The 20161-nt window shown below is 40.4% G+C and overlaps 1 protein-coding gene across 1 annotated transcript in view; it reads left to right on the top strand.

Annotated features, from left to right (window-relative positions):
• The first annotated feature begins 1568 nt into the window (after nucleotides 1-1568).
• ATP6V1H (ATPase H+ transporting V1 subunit H) overlaps nucleotides 1569-20161 on the top strand; it is a 39961-nt gene continuing 21368 nt past the window's right edge. The window contains exons 1-8 of the mRNA XM_032182158.1: nucleotides 1569-1655; nucleotides 2613-2739; nucleotides 9114-9216; nucleotides 9656-9745; nucleotides 13012-13125; nucleotides 15054-15158; nucleotides 16033-16077; nucleotides 18797-18894. Of these exons, the coding sequence (XP_032038049.1) occupies nucleotides 2636-2739; nucleotides 9114-9216; nucleotides 9656-9745; nucleotides 13012-13125; nucleotides 15054-15158; nucleotides 16033-16077; nucleotides 18797-18894 (659 nt within the window). The 5' untranslated portion in view covers nucleotides 1569-1655; nucleotides 2613-2635. The remainder of the gene's footprint in view (nucleotides 1656-2612; nucleotides 2740-9113; nucleotides 9217-9655; nucleotides 9746-13011; nucleotides 13126-15053; nucleotides 15159-16032; nucleotides 16078-18796; nucleotides 18895-20161) is intronic.

Genomic DNA, 20161 nt, shown 5'->3' with positions numbered 1-20161 from the left:
CCCTGTTCCTATAATATCAAAACTTTGACTGCAAATAGCAAATTCTCTTCTTTTAGCCAGACTGATTGGATAGCGCTAGATTCTTGTAGATGGTGCAATTAATAGAAAAATTGTCTGCTCCGAAAAGGACCAATGACGACCTAATGTACTGTCCAAATAAGATATCAAATTGAGCACCAAATTGATTTTTTTTTTTTTTTTTTTTACATGAACACTGTATATTACAAAGCAATATTGTTATTAGGGACTAGAACTAAGAATCAGTCCTATGTATACTTGTACTTCAGTTCAACCAGAGTACTTGGTTACTGTATATGGGTTAAGCCAGAAGTGTGCTCAGGAGGTGCTGGGAAATCTGGGGTTTGAACAGAAATATTATTTCGGATGACTGAGGAATTTTCAAGGAAGGAAAGCCTGAAGTGCCTCCAGGTTAGATGAGGGCTGAATGGTAGCCTGTAGGGTCACCATATAGGTCTTCGATGCCTTCATTCTGCAAGTCCCATTTTAAAAGCCTCAAGGCTTGCTCAGATTGTCTTGTAAATCCTTTGTGCTTTGGCTTTTTTGTTTATAAAATGAGCAGAGCCATATTTATCATCACTGGTAATGGGACTTGAAATGACTGTGGAAAAGGTGAGTACGTTCATTCCGGGTGCCTGATGCTGGAACCAGAAAGAAGAGCAGAATTAAACACAGCATAAAAAGGCAGTGGAGAAGAAGGAAATGCAGAATGCCACGAGGCAGAAGTGACAAATACTCATATAACAGGAACTGGTTGAAGTAAGGCCTAATTCTGTCTCTCCGCCCTCTCAACCAGAAGTGGAGATTGAGGCCCAGCTGCCAAATTTCCAGCTGGAAGAAAGAGTAAGCTTGCCTTATTGCAGTGTCTGGGTTAGAAAGTGAGAAAATGATGGGTATTAAAATAAAAAAAGGAAAAAAAAACGGTTGCAGTGACTGCATATTCAGTGGGTGAGATGGATGTTGGGTCAAGGAGATGACTCCTACTGCTTCACTGCAAGCCCAAGGGGGCATTGCACATCACCTGAAAGGGAGGTGTGGGGAGCTGGGGGATGGCCTCTTCTCACAGATAACTAGTGATAGGATTAGAGGGAATGGCCTCAAGTTGTGCCAGGGGAGGTTTAGGTTAGAAGTTAGGAGACATTTCTGCTCAGAAAGAGCAGTCAGGCACTGGGACGGGTTGCCCAGGGAGGTGGTGGTGTCACCGTCCCTGGGGGTGTTCAGGGAAGGGCTGGACGTGGTGCTTGGGGACACGGTTTGTGGGTGGCACTGGTGGTACGGGGTGGCTGCACCAGGTGATTTTGGAGGGCTTTTCCAACCCTAATGACTCCGCGAGTTACACTCATGGCTCCCCCCCACCCGGGCACCCCCTAAAGGCGGCACCTCAGCCCCTCCGGCCCCGCCCCCAGCCCTCCCCGTGGCGCCCCGCCTTCCTGCGCGGCTTGGGCCTCGGCGGCCGCCGTCGCGGCTCACGTGACGGCGGCGTCACGTGACGGCGGCGCCAGTCGAGCGGCGGCGGCGGTGGTGGCGGCAGCGGCGCGGGGGAGCTGCGGCCGGCGGGGAGCGGAGCGGGGCGGGACGGGGCTGCCCGGCCTCCCGCCGTCTTCACGGGCCTCGGCCCCCGGCCGCCCTCCCGACGGGTGAGGGAGCGGGGGGGGGGCTTCGGGACGCCGGACGGGTGTCTGCCGGTCGTGGGGGCTCAAGGGGAGGTCGGTTTCTGTGTTTTTGTTTCTTTTTTTTCTTCATTTATTATTTCTATTTTGGTTAAAGTCGTGTTTTTGGTCAGTAACGCGAGGGAGCTGTGTCTGCAGGGGGTGGGGCAGCGGGTGCCGGTTTGCTCCGGGTCCCTGTTGTAAAGGGGAGCCGGGAGGGGCCAGAGGCAGGCCGGGCCAGGAGGCTGCAGCCGGTTCAGGGCGTCGGGAACTGCTGCTGCGGCCGGCCCTGCCAGCAGCGCCTTGTTGGGGCATCAGTCAGCTGGGGATTAAATCATAAGGGAAGGAGAAAGCAGAAGTGGTGAAGGTCACTCTCCTGGTCCGTGTAGCATGGCTCTTCGTCTATATGACTGGTGTTTTTGTTTTCTTTCTGAAACTGTAGTTCATGTGTTTGTAGGCTTCTTTTATTTATCCTCTACATTAAGAGACAAATAACTAAATCAGTCCTGAAGTATGGTTAGGAGACAGCTGCACGTGTGCACAGGATTTGAAGTCTTATCGTCAGTCCTGATTTGGAAGGAAAATGGTTTCTACTGTCTGTAGGGCTCCTTGAACATTCTAGAAGTGTAGCATCTATTGAAATAATTTAACTTGATTAATTGAGAACTGATAAGATGGGAAGTTATTTAATACAGGTTTATATCTCTTATTTTAGGAAACTTCTGATTGCTTAGAGTTTAGTGTCCAAGTATAGTATGCCCTTGTCTGCTGTAGGGAACTCACACTTCAGATGCTTTATATAACTTTAATTTCTCAGAAAGTACTAAAATGTTTTTTGCAAATGGGACTACTGAAAAGAAGTCTTATTTTTTTCCTTAATTATCAGCAAATATTCTGCTCTTTAGGACTTTAACAAAAGGTTTCAAATCTGACTTGTATTTCCAGGTGCATTTTAAATATCAGTGAAGATGGATATCCGAGGTGCTGTAGATGCTGCTGTCCCAACGAATATCATTGCTGCCAAAGCTGCTGAAGTTCGGGCAAACAAAGTAAATTGGCAGTCTTATCTCCAGTAAGTAAAATATCGCCACAAATCTTTTTTGTTTTCTTTTTAGGCTTCTTGGGCTTTTGGGTTGCACTGGAATATTGTTACAATGTGGAACAATCTGTCTCGGTGTCATGTGAAGGGTTGGAAAAAGTTTATATTAAATACAAGTAGTTGGGGAATTTTTTCTTATTACAAGAAGGAACTCTACTTATGTGAACTGAAGACAGTAATAACAAATGTAACTTTGTGTCAATGCTTGGTTAAAGAGTCTGCTTTTCTCCTTACCAGTGAAAAACCTTTCTCAATTTTAGCTTTATCAGACAGATACTGAAATAAATCTCATTTACAGTAAGAGTTGTTTTAGGTGTAGGTAGAGTTTCTCTACTGGTAAAGTGTCTTTAGTGTAAACACAAGTTCTGCTAGCAAAACTGGTCTGGGAAAACAAACCGTGCCTTAAATAAAGGACAAATTGTCCTGGACAGCAGCTGAAGCAGGTAAATGCTTTTTATTAATTTTATTAATGTAGCTGATACTTTTGGTCTGGGGAGAGCTGCGCTGTTAGGTAAGAGCAGAAAGTAACAGCACAGAAATTGGTGGGAGAAATATCGTCTAAAGAGGATACAGGGACAAGCTGAGGAAAATAAATTTGTGTATGAGGTAGGGAAAAAGGAAAATAACAGACCTTTGCTACTTTTCTTCACTCTAATCTGAAGTAAAATGTGAAACACTTGGATCCCTGCACTCCTGACCAGTACCTACGAAGAATACCAGCAAAGTGTGAACTGGTATTGTTTCTTGATTGTCCCCCTGTGGCAGCAAATTACTTCAGTTTTAGTTGCTCTGTAACTGAAGTGGTAGATATCTTGATGATTATAGAGGTACAGACCATGCTGATAATGCTTTGTGTTTATCATTGCACCACTTCACAAAAGATGATTGTTCTTCCAGATGGCTGTGATGTATATGTAAATATTTGCTAGACAGTAAAATAAAAAAGATTGCAAAACTGTACACAGGGAAGCTGGGAAATGCGTTTACAGCAGAAGCTCATGAATGACAGCCTACTACAGAGCACTGTGCTATGGAGCTCAGTCCTGCCTATTTCATTTGTTCAGTTGTAATTATTTTTCCCCCTCTTCATGGTAAACTGGATTAAAGAACTGATCTGTTGAAGAAACATCCTTTTTCTGGGTTATTTTTCAGGTGATTCCTGGTTCAGTTAGTAGTGTGATGGCATTACAGTGGCAGTGCAAAAGAGCAAGGTTGGTGTGGTAACTTGAGAGTGGCAGCTACCAAGAGTTTGTTGACACGTCTCTGCGTGGCTTTTGCTGTTACTGTATGCATTGTTACCCATCTGATAGGAAATGTGTTCTGGGGAAGCCTCTGTGGCTGTTTCAGTGCTGTTCTAGTTGGAAATTGGCAGTAACTGGATGGTGGAAGTACAGCTATTTACTGCTGGTCTGTTGAGTATGTGGTATTCTCTGTATCTCTAGTGGTTCAGGCTACTGGGCTGGTAAGCTGGAGCTGTTGTTGGTGTAGGGGATGGTTCTGTTTGGCAGAGGGCTATATTTTGAATATATAATGTAGTATTAATTACTTGAATGTGTTTCATGTGGTCTACCATTTATAACTCACCTTCATTCTTGGGGTTCTCTCTCTGTGGTGATCGATGAGGATTGGGCAGCTTTGTTTTCGTCACCAACTTCCCATATAACTTCTGACCAGCAGGCGGACTTGATGGTTCTTATTCAGGTCCTTGGATCTGACTTTGTTCTGATATGCAGTCTGTGAAAGGAGAATGTGTCAGTTATTTCCTCTCTTTGGGTTAGTCAGGTTTTGGAGGCTATTGTAGTGCATCTGACTAATGTTTGTCACCATACTGTGAGACTGCTCAGTTCTGGGTGCCCTCTATATGTCAATGACAGCGTGTCCTGTTTATTATTGCTCTGAAATAAACATAATCCCTGTGTTTTGTATTTACTGATAACAGGCTGTCTGACTGAGGTGGCTCCAAGGATGAACTCGAGTGGTGCCAGAGGGATCGCAGAGCATTGTGAACTGTGCCTCCTTGGCTGACAAGCTTGCTTATCGTTACTTACTGGAAAATATTAGCAGAATGTCTGGGATTTCTAAAGAGGAAAAGATTATTTCTGTTTTTTGAACGTGTCCTTTCTACAACAGCCAAATTTGGTCATGATAATGTCTTTGAGGCTAGTGCTTTAAGGGATTTGTTGAAAAGTCAGCTAGTGCAGCTATATTGACTGGCATTTCTAGAATGAGGCATGTTGTATTACTGACTGGAAACTGCTGGCTTCTGGTGACCTGTTCGGGGCAGGTCAGAGTGGTTCCTTCTGTCCTATAGAGTAGAAGGAAGCTGGTGTACTGATGATTTTGAAGGACACTTCTTTGTTCTCTTCTGTGCTGCTGTTCTGGCAGTCTGTGCAGTTTGTGAGGTGAACTTCCACGTAAAGCCTTCACCACTGATGGAGACTTACTGAAGTCTTCAGATATCTTTACATTAGAGGAAGGAATTTTGTCTGGTTTTCTTAAATTAACACACCAACTCAGGCGTGACATAATTTGTGTTCTTAAGGATTAGGTAGCATTTCTGTACTTAGAGTTTTAAAAAAGAAACTTCCCAAGAAATCTTGATTTTAATTTATTTTTTTTAATCTGGCTGTGACAGTTGTGTAAAGATGGTTTAAAGACTGCACCATTCACAGCACTCTAGGGGTCTGGGTCACAGAGGAAGGACTTCTGAAGTTCCTTTCTGCTCTCTCTGTTCCTCAGTGGAAAAATAAAATAGCTTACGAGCAGTTGGTCAGGCTGCAGCAGCCTGACTTCTGTAGAGTTAACTCAAGCTAAAGATTAACTGGCATACTGTTTATTTCATCTCTGAAGGTTGTAACTGTAAACTAAACGTCAAACTAACTCAGCTGATGACTTTGATATTTTCTATGTGTGTTATTGGCATAAAAAAGTGAAATATTTAGGTACGACAACTGGACATGTCACCTGCGTTTTCCAGTGTTCACCATTCCAAAATTAGGCTGTGGAAACCTTGTTTCTTTGATAGTGAAACTTACAGCTAGAATTCAACACAGAACAGATGTTTCTGGGGGAGAAAAAACTAGCAAACCTTAAAACTGTAGGGGATCTTGTTATCTTTTGGAAACTAAATGTCGTTGAGGCCATTAATTCCGTACAGCCTTTCCTGCCTTTGGATCTTGAAACTCCTAGTAATTTAGAGATGTTGGTGCTTGCTGTCAGTGGAAAATATGATATGCTGCTGTTTTGTTCTGTGGGGTTGCTGTCAGCATTTGCCTCAAGGTGTCAGAATGCCTTTGTAGGGTACCTTTTCCCAAAGGAAGGAAACTTTGGTTTTGTTTTCTAAGGGTAGTAAGTGATTTTTTGGAGAAGTGAACTCGTTTCAGAGATTACATCTTACTGCACTGCAGGTTTTCTAGGTATACAGCATTTGACAGTACTCCCTGTTTAATCAGCTGAGGTGCCTGGTGGCTGACTTGTATTTAGCTTCCCATGTGTCTTCAAGTAATTCACAAATGGTTGCGAATTCTGATTTTAAAATACTTGTTTTAGTTTTCCTGGGGGTGGGAACTTTCTAAAGCAGTTCAAGTGTTACCTCAGACTTCAAAAGCAAATCTTGTCTTAGAGAAGTTTCCTAACTTGTAGGTTTTAACTTTTTTTTTTTTGTAAAGTATTATAGATAATTGCTTAAAAGAAATCATGCCTTGACATCGTGGTAGGTAGCCCTAAATGCAAGCTTCACACTTGTAGCAGATGGTACTTAGTGTTTTTTTTTTTTTTTAAGGGGAGGGAAGTCCATAATTTTAATTAAGTCATTCAGACAAAGAAAAGGAGGAACAGCAGTTGGAGAAAATGTATAATAACAAAAATAAATCACAAGTTTCTGAATCATTGTGAGAGACCAAGAGGTTTAAAAAGTGGTGATCTCACATTCATGCTTTTAAAAATCAGTTTACGGTCCTGTAGCTAGTGCCCTCAAAGGCAGGACTTTGTTTCAAACACAGAGCTTTGATAACAGGATTACAGAACCCTTGGTCCGAACCTGATTATATCCAGACAGCTGAAGCTCAGTCAGAATGTTACATATTGACAAAAGACTGTGTAGACATGTCCTGGAAAATAAAAGCAATGAAATCAAATGGTTGTTAAGAATAGGGATAGAGGGAAGCTTTGGTTACCTTGTTTGCTTAAAGGGGTTGGGAAATCCCACTTTTCCTTGAAAATCAGCATATGTTTTCTAATAGCCTGCCTGTAAACAAGCATTGCACTTCTTGGGCTGAGGCTTTTTTCTACCATTAAAGCTGAAAATTAAGGGTTCACCTTAAGTCATCTTTGAAGTGCTTCCGAAGTGGCAGTATTCTTATAAACACTTGTTTATTGCTGGCATCCAGGTGTTCCTGACTTGGCCAGCATTGACTGAAAAAAGAGTGGCTGCTAGTCATGCATCATTATGGCCAATATTGTTAGCAAATGAATTGTCCTCTTTTTTTCATCAACTACTCAAACTCTGTTTTTAATAGGTGAGAAAGAAGACTACTTAATCTAAAAGGCATGCAGTGGCAGCATGGTCACTGTTGGCTAATTATTTTTTCTCTATAATTCAATTTTAGTAGAAACTACTGTCAAAGACTACCACAGGCTGCATGAATCTTCTGTGTAGTCAGTCTTAATTGCCTTTTCTCAGCACATATGAAGATATTTCTTAAAAAAAAAAACAAACAAACAGCTAGAATACAAGAATGGCACACAATGTACGGATTGCTTATGTTTTTGCTTGAAAAGTAAGTGTGAAAAAAGATGCCTCTAATGAGGCTTTCCTGAGATATAACTGTTTAAGGAAGAATAGAAATGAGAACATGTTGTACATCTTATATTTCTGTAGTTCATGAGTTTGAGTGAGACAATCACAGAAAACTTGCGCTTTTACTTGGGTTTACAAGGATTTTAATGGAACCTTTATTCACAGAACATCCAGAAACTGACCCAGGACATGGAAAAGATGGGTCAAAAGAATCATGCTATATAGCTTTGAAAAGTGGAGGAGGCAGTTGACTCAGTGGAAATATTAAGAGGAGATCATAGAATCATAGAACATCCTGAGTTGGAAGGGACCCTTAAGGATCATCAAGTCCAACTCTTGACACCGCACAGGTCTACCCAAAAGTTCAGACCATGTGACTAAGTGCACAGTCCAATCTCTTCTTAAATTCAGACAGGCTCGGTGCAGTGACCACTTCCCTGGGGAGCCTGTTCCAGTGTGCAACCACCCTCTCTGTGAAGAACCCCCTCCTGACGTCCAGCCTAAATTTCCCCTGCCTCAGCTTAACCCCGTTCCCTCGGGTCCTGTCACTAGTGTTAATGGAGAAAAGGTCTCCTGCCTCTCGACACCCCCTTACGAGGAAGTTGTAGACTGTGATGAGGTCTCCCCTCAGCCTCCTGTCTAATATTTTAATCCTCTGTGATTTGATTTTGATGATGTGCACGATTTTCTTCTTTCCTGCAGCATTCCTGATATTAACTAGTAAAGCTGGTCACCTATTGGTCTTGGATTTTCAGGACTACCTGATTTAAAATTAGTTTTCTTATCCTAAGACTACCTGACTTATGCTATTTTGACTTGCTCATTGTTTGGTGTGATGGTAAGTTTTGCACTGTAACAAAAATAAACAAACCCCAAGGATATTCTGCCAGCTCCTCAGCTGAGTCAACAGCTTTCTGGTGGCAGTAACCCCTTGAATATTGCTATTTGTTTTAGCTAAGGAAAAGACCAAATGGAGATCTGTTAGCTTGTAATTGTCCTGCAGCAGTTTACTGTCTCAAGTCCTCTTGCTATGTATATGGATGGGCTCTTGGGCGTATCAGCTTTTAAATTATCAGGAAAAGCTGAAATGTTAATTTATGAAAGCTAAAAATGTATTAGGAATCAACCTCTACGTACTTCTGAAAATTCTCTTCAATGCTTATGGCAAACTTAAAATAACAATTTTATTTTTCACCACTTATTTCAGGTTGGATTAGACTATTACTCATAATTATGGCATAAAGTGATAGCTGTATGTATTTCAGTTCTTTCAACTACTTCCATCATGTTCAGCCTCTGGAAGTTTAAGAATGATTTAGAGAATGCTGTTGAACAGAAGCACTGCACAGGGAAGGATTCAGAGCGATTGTTCTGTTACTAGTTTTAAATTCTTCACGTGAGACTATCTGCAGAAAGGAGCTCTTTATGTTCTGCTGTGGGATATAGGATTGGTGAAAATGATTGTGCTGAGATACCAGGTTGAAGAAAGTAAGGTTTTTAATAATTTATTGTTTGTGTGTTGCTAATGGTTTCACACTTTGCTTTTCAGAGGGCAGATGATTTCAGGTGAAGACTGTGAATTTATTCAAAGATTTGAACAGAAAAGAAATCCAGAAGAGAAACAAGAGCTGTTGCAAACTGAAGGCAACCAAGTAATTTTCCTTTCTTTTTAATGATACCTTTTCAGGGAGGGAGAATAGAAGGAAATTTTCATACCAACTTTATTTTAATATTGATGATACAGTTAAGATGTTGTGGAAGAAGTATAAAGCTTGTATAAAAAATTACTTTTTGCTAAATATAGGATGGAGATTTTCCTAATCAGTCTTTCAAGAAAGCTGCTGACTTTTGCTGGGGAGTATTTATCTCGTTTGAAAGCCATAAAACAATTTGTAAAGGGTAATAATCAGTGACAGAAAACTTTTCTTTGTTGTAGAATGCCAAATGTATTCATCTCTTACTGCAATTGAATAAAATGTTGGGATGCTTAATGTGTAAGACTTAACTGCGAATTAATGAGGTTCTGTTTTGTATTATCAAAAGGAATGAACACACTTGTTAATATTAATTTTAATGTCTTTTATTTTCTAGTGTGCTAAAACATTTATAAACTTGATGACTCACATCTCAAAGGAGCAGACGGTTCAGTACATTCTGACTATGGTTGATGATATGCTGCAAGTAGGTCAATAACCTCTCTTATTTTCAAGTCTTTAAAGGAATGTTGGTATGTTTACTTGGTCAAGTTCAAGTCTAGTGAATGTTAGTGGGTCTTGTGCTTATGGGCCTTGATATTAGTACATCCCCTGTAGCTACAGCATGCAATAAGTGATACCCTCTCCTGTGCTGTGCTTTACCCCATAGGTAGAGGTTATCTCTGGCCCACACAAACAACTGCATTAGTTCTAGCTGGTTACAGAAAGTAGCTGGAAATAACCATGTACTTGATTCTGTCATGTTCAACTAGATGCAGATGCTTTCTCGACTTTATGGTCATGCACTGATGTTTCTGTATTCAGGGCTTTACCATGTTACAGCAGTGTGAACTACTTAAAGTTAAATGATTTAAAGTTGTTCAGGCTTTCTGGTGATAGAGCAGAAAAGAGGTGTCAGTGCAAGTTTCTCTATGTATATTTGCTTTTGTTTGAATTGGGATGTCTTTTTCATTTCAGAAATTCTGCTTCAGTTTCTGAAAGGCTGTGCTGGCTTTTGTAATGCTCTGTGACACTTCATTATTCAGAGATATCTTGCTGCTGGCAAAGAGGTTTTGTGTGCAGGTATCTGCATCACATCCCCCCCAGAGCTGCCTAGCCCTTCATGCTTCTGCTAGACAAAGCTGAAACAGGGCTTCTACTTTGTTTTGATCTTGTTCAGATGGTAAAAATGCTGACAATGATACCTTATGGACCTTCTGTTGCGCACTTCCAAGGTGCAAGGTTCTTGTTGGAGAGCAGGATATTTATTGGCCACTAATTCTGTGGCTGAATTTAGTGCAGGGCTCTGCAACTGTCGAGCATGGAAGAATCCACAATAGTGGAACTGATGTCTCCTTTTTTTGCCTTAGTGGGCTTAATTCAGTACATCCAAGATTTTAAGCAACAAGTTGTTCATGGTGCCACTGATTCTCCCAGTGAAATTGTTCTGAACAAGGATGCCTGCTGTATGTTCATGAGATGAAGGAACAATAATTGAAAGCCATCTTTGATAGCTGAAACTTCTAGAAGCTATAATAATTAATAACATCCAGCTTTTCTCTGTGATAATGACAATCTGTGTCTATTTTCTTTCAATACTTTTTTTGTGAGGTTGTAAAAATCATGTCAACTGTGCTTTGAGTGTGCTAGAAGCCCAGCTGGCTGTCTAGGATCGTTCCAGCAGTTCTATTTAGGGGTTTGGTTGTCATTCTAAGGAAGATTTCTTTCGGAGGCTGATGTGGAAATTGCCTTCTGAGAACATCACCATTCTGTTTATGCAGATGGAGAGTGTTTGCGTACTGGATCCCCAAGAAAGCATTCATTTCTCTAATCATGTGCTAAATGCTTGGAACGATTTCTCTGAATTAGTGACCCCATCACACTTCACAGTCTGTTAATTGTGAAATCTTTAAGATTTCTACTTCTGCAGAGTAGTTAGTGGAGGGAGCAATACCACCCAAGTGAGCTTCACTTAACATCTGGCATTTCTGAAAAAGGATAATTAATCAACTGTTGATCTGGATGTTTAGGATTTCCTCTTTATTGATCTAGTCAGCTGCCTAGAAAGGTGCAGCACTACGTATTTCAGGGCCATCAGCTGTTCTCCAGTCCTTTCTCCTGTCATTGTGCCTCACCTTAACAGCAAACACCAGACTGATTTTCTGATTGACAGCATGTTGAAGTTATTTCAGCTTTCCTGCTTACAGACCCGTCTCCTTTGTAACTATGCTGCAAACTGTATTCATTGACCTTATTTTTGCTCTTCTTAGCTAGGCTTTGTGTAGCACAAGTATAGATGCTAACAGTGACTTTATTTGATCAAGCTGTCATTTTTCCTTAAACTAGTTATCACAGAGCTGAGGCTCTCTGTGAAGGCATGGTGTTTCTGAGATCTTAAGTCTTTTTTTTTTTTTTTTCATTCCATAGTTTGAACAACAGAAATTGAGTTTTTGAGCTTTTTGATATGTCTCAGAGTATTAAATGCTTGAATGGTGAATCTCTGGAAGAGTTATGAGGATCAGATAATTAGCGACATCTGATCCTCCCTAGGAAGGAGGCAGGGCAGAAATTTGCAGCCCGGTTGGTGCAATAACTTTGAAACTGTAAAGAAAGGGTTGGCTGCAACTCTGATACTTGGTAAAATGCCAGTATTTGGATCTTGGATATGTTCAGATTTTGTGTTTAATGGAAGGTACTCCAATAAGTGGACTTGCCCAGCTGATTTTTTTCATCCACATATTGTTAATCGTGTGCTGTATGAGTGGTGGAAAGCTCTTTGGTTAGTGGAGTTTGAAAAATTCGTGCAATAGTGGAGGCTGAGATACTGTTATTGTGCAAGTTTCCTAATTACAGTGTCTTGAACAGTTTTGTCTTCCTTGATAGAAACTGTGTATTTGTTTGAAGTAGCTTGACTTCAAAGGGAAGACATCTCTTTATAATAAAAGCTTACTATCCACCAGACAAGATAATATGTGGAAGTGCTGAGGAAAAACACAACTTCATGTACTTTATTTTCTCTAAGAATATATTTCAGGCACTTAGAGCTGCTCTTTCTTCTTCAGGTTTGTGTGGCTTCTTTTCTGCTCTGCTTTAAGGTTAAAGCTGCTTTGCGCACTGGTTATTACATTAAATGCTAGAAGCAGCTGTGCAGAGTGCCTGAGTTCAGGCACTTGTGATATCCTGGGGTTCAGTGTAGCAGCTCTGCAGAACAGACTTGTGGTGGTTCTGTCGTCTTGGTGCTCAGGCTGCCCAAGGTGAACTAGCTGCAGCTTTGGAAGAGCTTGCTTCCCACTGAGGGGAGTTGAGAAGCAGGGCTAGCTTGTGCTTGTGGTTTTGTTCATAGAATACACAGCCAGACTCAACAAAGGGGAGGAGTGTGGAAGTGACAGTATGTGAAAGACTTCCTGGATTTTATTCAAGCATAATGACAAATGGCATCACTTAACTAGTCTCTCGTTGTGGTTGATCAGGAGGATATATCAATTTTTACTGTAACAGGTGTTGGAACACTGAGATACAATTAGGGTTTCAAAGCTTAATTCCACTTTTCTCAAATCTCCAACTTCAATATTAGTGTGCTGAAAAGGACTGCATCTGCAAATAACTGTCGAACTGAAAAATTTCCAGGCACTGTTACAATCCTGGATACGCTCTGATAAAGTGTATTATCATATAATGATGAGCAAAAGTACCTGTCTCTTGTTGAATGCTCTTACAAGTCTATGATCTTCTGCCCTCTCCTTATTTTTACAGGAAAATCATCAGCGTGTTTGTATCTTCTTTGATTATGCAAAACGTGGTAAAAACACTGCATGGTCCTACTTCCTGCCGATGTTGAATCGACAAGATCTTTTCACTGTGCATATGGTAAGCTTCAAATGAATCCACCTCTGAAGATGGAGAAAAATGCTGGCTTTATTTTCCTTTTGGAGTTTGAAACTTAATCTACTGCCTGGACTTCAAAGTTTTCTAGTTGGAGTCATTCTTAATATAAGCTGGACTTAACCACTCTTTAGAAGGAAAAGCTGTATTGTTTGCTGATGTTTGGGTTTTCGGGGAGACTAGAGTAGATTTTAAGGATTCAGAAAAGAAAGGATTTTAGAATTAGGCACAGTAAGGCATAACTAGAAAAGTAACTTTTGTAACAAGTGCCAGTCAATGCTCCTATATGAACATATATATCATCCTGTATGAACATTAGAATTTAAGTTCTAATCCTGTGACAAGAAATCTTGCTGAACTTTACTCTGTCAAATTATTATAATGCTGCTTGAAGTCTGCTCAAAATGGTTTGTAAGCATACTAGGGAGGAAACAGCAGCTGCTGTTGTAGTGGGTTTGCCCTGGATGGCTGGAAAAAAGGCCCCACCCTGTTGCTTGTCCGGTCCCCCACAGTGGGATGGGAGAGTATTGGAATGGTGAAAGTGAGAAAACTCATGATTTGAGAGTAAGCAGTTTAGTAAGTGAAGGAGGCTTGGGAGTGGTGGTGGTGGGATGGCAACAAACAGAAATGGGGCAAAAAGGCCCCAAAAAACAGAACAACAAATGATGGAAAAGCAATCCCTCACCACCAGCAGACTGATGTTTAGCCAGTCACTGAGCTACTTTGGAAGCTTCCATACCAGTTTTCTTACTGAGTGTGATGTTATATAGAATCGCAAAATGGTTTGGGTTGGAAGGGACCTTAAAGATCACCCAGTTCCAGCCCCCTGTCACAGGCAGGGACACCTTCCACTAGCCCAGGTTGCTGAAAGCGCCATCCAGGCTGGCCTTGAACACTTAACTCAGAACATAGCTGTTTGAGTTCAGGTCAGCTGTCCTCGCTGTGTCTCTTGCCCCTCTGCCCAACCTACTTGCTGGGAATGCCAAGTGAGAAACAGAAGCAGCCTTGGTGTTGTGCAAGCACTGTTCAGCAACGCCTAAAACACTGGTGTGTTAGCAGCACTGTTTTGGTCACCAGCCTACAGGGCACCATGTGGGCTGCTATGAAGAAAATTAAGTCCACTGCAGTACAGTGGCAAGGTGCTTGCAATAGTCTTCCCGCTGCATTGTGGATTTGTATGCAGGCAAACTAACATCTGCTTCAGTAATTTTTTTAGACTGTTTCTTTATGTATAAGTTAGCTCAGATATTTCTGCTTATCTGCTGCAGGCTGTAGCACCTAGTTACTTTAAAGATAATTTGAGAAGGCTGGCATAGAAATGCACTCCTCTGATTCGTTGTGTGTAGTCTTATGCTGTAGACTTAATGAAAACTCTTAGTCTGGCACCATTTTTATGTCTCAACTTCATTCTTAAGTTCTACCTTTCCTTCTGGTTTTCTGTTTTTCTTTCTGTAGGTTGGAACCTTCTTCCATCTTGAAAATGACTTGCTTGAACTTAAGTACAAAATACATGGTTGCAAACTATTAAATTTGTGTTGGCATTTGCCTTAATTGCTTAAAGTAAGCGTGCTCATGTATGTCTTAGATTATTAAGTGTCTTTTTGCTGGTGGATTTCTGACTTCAGTAGAATCCTGCAGGCATATCCCATTGATAGGCCTGTTCTGAGTTCTTTGGGGCTTTGAACTTCAGCAGCTACAGCAATCTGATAACCTTGTGAAAATACACCAGTAGGAAGTAGAAGCAAAAGAAAGCTGAAGAAACCAAGTTACTAGGCACAGGGATAGAAACCTGTTTTCCTTGTAAGGGGCCATCCTTTACCTAAACTTGATTTCTGGAGCTGGTAGGACTGTTCTCTGACATTGAATACTGAAACTATTGGATTTGAGAATCTGTTAATTCCATTCTCTTTCAGGCTGCAAGAATTATTGCCAAACTGGCTGCTTGGGGGAGAGAACTTATGGAGGGCAGTGACTTGAATTACTATTTCAACTGGATTAAAACTCAGCTAAGTTCACAGGTAAAAAGCTACTTCTGTTTAAGCTTTACAGTGACTCTACATTTAAAAGTTTGAATTAAAAAATAAGACTTGATTTTTCTGTTGGTTACTGTACGTTGTCTACTGGGCAGTAAGGAACCATGAGGGTTTTCTGTCTCACTGAATTGTTTTGCTTCTCCTAGCTTGTTTCTAGGAAGGAAAAATCCCATGGCAACAGGAATTGAATGTGGAAACTTTTTTCCAGTTTACTATACTATAAGTCTTTTTGTAGTTGCCACTTGAAACTAAATAAATCCTGATTTATTTGGACAGAACTTGTATGGCATTACCTCCTGCTTCCTGCTGGCATGTCCTTCAGATATGAATCTTCCTCCTTTGCCTCCTGTTTTGAGGTTTACCTGTTTCTTCACCTCAGTCCTTATCAAAACCTAGTGATTCATCATTCTCTAAGGTAGTGCCAAAACAGAAGTAGATTACAGAGAACAGAGAAACATAATTCAGTATGTTTAGTAACAGTGTATTTTTGCATAGGTTTCCTAATTGTAGTTTTATTAAGAATTCTGTTTTTCTCTGAAAGAATCTTAGAATTTCTTACAGAAAGATTCAAAAGAGCTTTTGAATCCAAAGATAATGGTGGATAAGTCTTAAATCTATGTTTAAGCTAAAAAGGAAAAAAAATGAAATTGTGGCATGCCACGATAAGCATATTCCTCTAGACATGATGGTGTGTGTGAAAGAAATACAATATATTATCATAATATATTAACCAGAAAAAATATCTAATAAATTCTTAACATCTTATGACTAGAGGGATGGGAAAATTGAAGCGGTGTTGGGAACAGCCTTTCCATATGTGTGAAGGACAGCTCTGATTTTACACTTTTTTTTTCCCTAGAAGTTACGTGGTTCTGTGGAAGCAGGAGCAGTCTCCACAAGTGATGTGAGTGTTTCTTTTGAGCTTTTCAATCTGCTGTTTAAGGCAGGTGATAACCACTCCTTGGATTAAGGTGCAGAGGTGTTCTGATATCCATAATAAAGAAAATGCTTCAAATGGAACTGTACAACAGAGTGCCAGGTGATGGCGCCAAGAAACAAAAGTATTTTAAAAATCACCGGTTTCACAGAAAATGCTGGCAGTGGAAGTATGTATTTCCAAAGTTGGATTGGGTTGTGAAAACTGTAGATGTATCTGGTATCCTTATTGATAAAACTTGAAGGAATGGTGGGCAAATTCATCTAATATTTGAACGATGCTGTTTAGCACCAAACTGTCTGACTAATATGAGACAAGGTACGAAGTTTCTGGGTCTTGTAATGTGCAGAACTTACAGCACATCAACTGTTAAAGCAAACATTGCCCCGGAAACTTCTGTAGCATGAAATTGCAAGAGTGCTTTTGAAGCTATAAACTGTTCATATTTGAATAGCCTGAATTCAGGGGAAAGTGGATTGTTCTTTTCTCATCAGTGTTCATTTACATTAAATTTCTTGTGGCTATAATGGGTACTAGGCTCCAAGATGAATTTAGGCAGTATAGCAAATGCAAGTGATGATAACACTTGATTTTCATCTTTGTTGTGGCGCAGCGAGGCAGTTTATTTTGCCTTTTGAACGTGGAGCGGGATTGTGTGGGTTTTGTTCCTCTTGTAACCTGAAAGTGTTTGTAGTCTTTCAGAAGACTTAAATATGAGCCTGGAATTTGTTTCCTTTCTAAAAGCAGTCATAGCTTTAAAGCATTAGCTTCCTGTAGAGAAAAGCCTCTTAAATTACCACCTGACCGGGATTTAAAATAGTAAAGATGAAAGACTGCTATGTATGGCCATAGGTAGGGGGGAAATTACAACCTGAGAGTGGTAGTTGAAGTATTTCAGTAGTTTGTGTGTAGTTCAATGTCCCATACTGTTAGGTTGTGTTAGGCTCTGTCATATGGCCATATGACAGTCAATAGTTCTATTGCACGCCATACCACTTGCTGCAGAGCTGTTTAGCAGTTCCAGTTTGGTTAGAAATGTGTTCATTGTGCTTTAGCACTGCATGGATGTACCACTGCAGGGTCCCAAAGCAGCAGAACTGATGGTACAAATATGTTCCAGGATAATTAAGTTGGGCAAGTTTGCTGTTGATTTTGTTTCTGATTTCAGATCTTGCTTGGGTTGCGTTTCCAAGCAGGTCCTAACTAATTTATATCAGAGTAAACTGGTGATGCAATTGTAAAATTTTAGATTGGAAGTGATGTCTGGGACCTCAGAAATTTCAATTGTAATAGGGTTGTAAGAGAATGCCTTAAGAAGTTCAGTAGTACACAGGTTGGTGATGCAGATAAGTTAATACATTACTTGGGGCAGAAGTGTTTGTGTTTATACTATATAATTTGCATGAAAATGTGAGAGCAAATAGCTATCCAGTGAAATAAATGTTATTTGATTTGGATCTAGGTGTTTGGAATCACTTTTTACAAAAAGGTCTTAAAAATAAGGATAAATTCATTCTGTGACCCTCATCAGATACTGTTCTGTTTATTTTATCTTATTTTCCTATGGGCTGGCCTGATTTATTTCTTCCAGTAAATGTTTGAAAGGTTTGACCTTGAGTTATGTGACTGATCTACCATGAGACTTTTAAGACACTTAATAAAGAAAAAGGCTTATAGGAAAAAATATTTTATCTGCAGGGTGTCTGAGTGTTAGCGAAGATAATACCAGAATCTGAGCACGAAGGGAGAATAAAATGCCACTTCTGTAATACCTTGATCTTTCTTTTTAATGACCAAAAAAGCATTTTTGAATTTCAGCTGATCTTGTTACTACATGAAAAATACGTACATTTAGAGTTAGAAAGCTGTTTAATGATTAAGTCTGTGACAGTTCATAAAGGAATCTGGATGAAAATGGAATTCAGCGATGCATCTCACAGCATTTTTCTGATGTGAAAGTTTTACTCATTTTTCTTTTCTTGGCACGGTGTTATGTGCTAAGACTTGAATGAATACAGAAAAAATTAAAATGCAGGGCTAAAGTTTGAGGATGGCTTTGTGTACTCATCTTCCTAATGTTATCTTTTTTGTGTAAATACACATCTCGTTATGGTGAGCGTGGTCCTCTGTGGCACATGCATAGGAAAACATAAAGCTGTAATGGCATCGCTGCTGCTCTGAGTCAAGAATGGAAATGGGAAGAAACTGAGCTCAGTTCCTCTGACTACAAAGGCCTCCAGCAGACTTAACCAGGCTCTGTAAAAGTTGGCTGATTTATTTTCTGCTATGCTCTATAGAGTAGTAATTGATTCAGTTGATCAAATGGCTCTGGCACTATAATCAAACAGAAGGTAGCCTTCATATGTGCTAAAAGAAGGCACGTTCAAATGAGCTATCCATAATCTACTGCTGGCATGGTAAAATGGCATTGCTTGCATAACACTTCTTTCCTATTCAAAATGCTTCTGTTTGTATTTTGCTTTCTGCCTTTCCTTTTCTTGTCCTTTTTTTTAATTTAAATAGGGGCTTGGAAAGCATTATATGGGTGAGCCTTTTTTAACTCACAAGTGTTGCTGAAGAAAAGTGTACTGAAATATGCCAGTAGAGCCTAGCTTGGAAAACTGAGCTTTAGCCTTTGCCACCTAACTCTTCTTGTAAGAAGTGATGTGTTCTTCTTTCCACCCAGAGCTCCCAGTACGTGCAGTGCGTTGCTGGATGCCTGCAGCTGATGCTAAGGGTCAACGAATATCGCTTTGCGTGGGTAGAAGCAGATGGGGTAAACTGGTGAGCTTTTTTTTTTTTTTTTTTTTTTAAATTTATTTGGATATACTTGACCTTACAATAGCATTTTCCCCAATGACTTCTTTCGGAATAGAATTCTCTTGCAAAAGACAGCTTCTTTGTTGGAGTACAAAACGTATTTGTGTTAAAAAATTCATACAGCCAGACAAATGAACTGCAGATGTGGGTACCAATGTGAGGCCTTAATGCTGCTTTACTCTTCATGGAGTATACATAAATATTTGAAGGGTAATAGACCTGCTGACTGCCTTCAGCTGAAGATGCTTTGATTTTTTTTTTTTTTACTTGTTACAACAAAAACTGAAGAAATAATTTTCTGTTAATTATCATCATTGTCTTTCAGTTTGAAATTAAATAATTCCAGTATATTAGTGAAAGGAGAAACTAAGAAATATGTTCTAGAGCTAAGATCCCATGTCTATTTGAAGCCATATATAAAATAAAAAAGACCTTAGTTCAAATTTACTTCACAATTAGTTTTGCATGAGGCTAGGATGGTATCACTCATCTTTAAAAGTTGTAAATAACTTTTCTATCATGTATGTCTGTTGGGGACAGTGGCTATACAGTTTTCATTTTAAGAAAAAATGGCACTGTTCTCTGAGCTGGAGAAAAGTCAAAGTGTTCAGTAAAATTATTTTGGGCAGTCATTGGTGGTATGAAATTTGGCGAGGGTTAAAAGCTGGGTTCTGCACTTGTGATGCCTGACACAGCTGCAGGATGGGAAATGTGACTGGGGAGTGGCCCTGTGGAGAGGGACCTGGGGTGCTGGTCAACAGCAGGCTCAATGTGAGCCAGCAGCATGCTTTGGCAGCTGAGAAGACAAACCTTATTTTGGGATGCATTAAGAATAGCCATCTGGTCCAAAAAAGTGATTCTCCCGCTTTAGTTTAGTGTTGATATGGCCTCGCCTTGAATATTCTGTGCAGTTCTGGGCTCCAGAATATAAAGGGATGTTCAGGTACTTGAAGCATCCAGAGGTGGGCAACAAAGCTGGTAAAAAGGATGGTAAAGGGCACGTCCTGTGTGGAGAGGCTGGGGATGCTTGTATTGTCCTGTCCGGATAAAAGGAGGACTAGAGGTCACCCCACTGCTCCCTGCAACTTCCTGAGGAGGGGAAGCAGAGGGAGGTGCTGGCCTCTGCTCCCTGGGAACTGAAGACAGGATGATTGGGAATGGCACAGAGCTGTGCCAGGGGAGGGTCAGACTGGATGTTAGGAAAAAATGGCTTTATCATGAGGGTGGTCAA

Source organism: Aythya fuligula, chromosome 2 (genome assembly GCF_009819795.1).
Source record: "Aythya fuligula isolate bAytFul2 chromosome 2, bAytFul2.pri, whole genome shotgun sequence".
NCBI classification, from domain to species: Eukaryota; Metazoa; Chordata; class Aves; order Anseriformes; family Anatidae; genus Aythya; species Aythya fuligula.
Note: the sequence above shows the minus strand (reverse complement) of the source record. Positions and strands in the feature narration are given on the sequence as shown.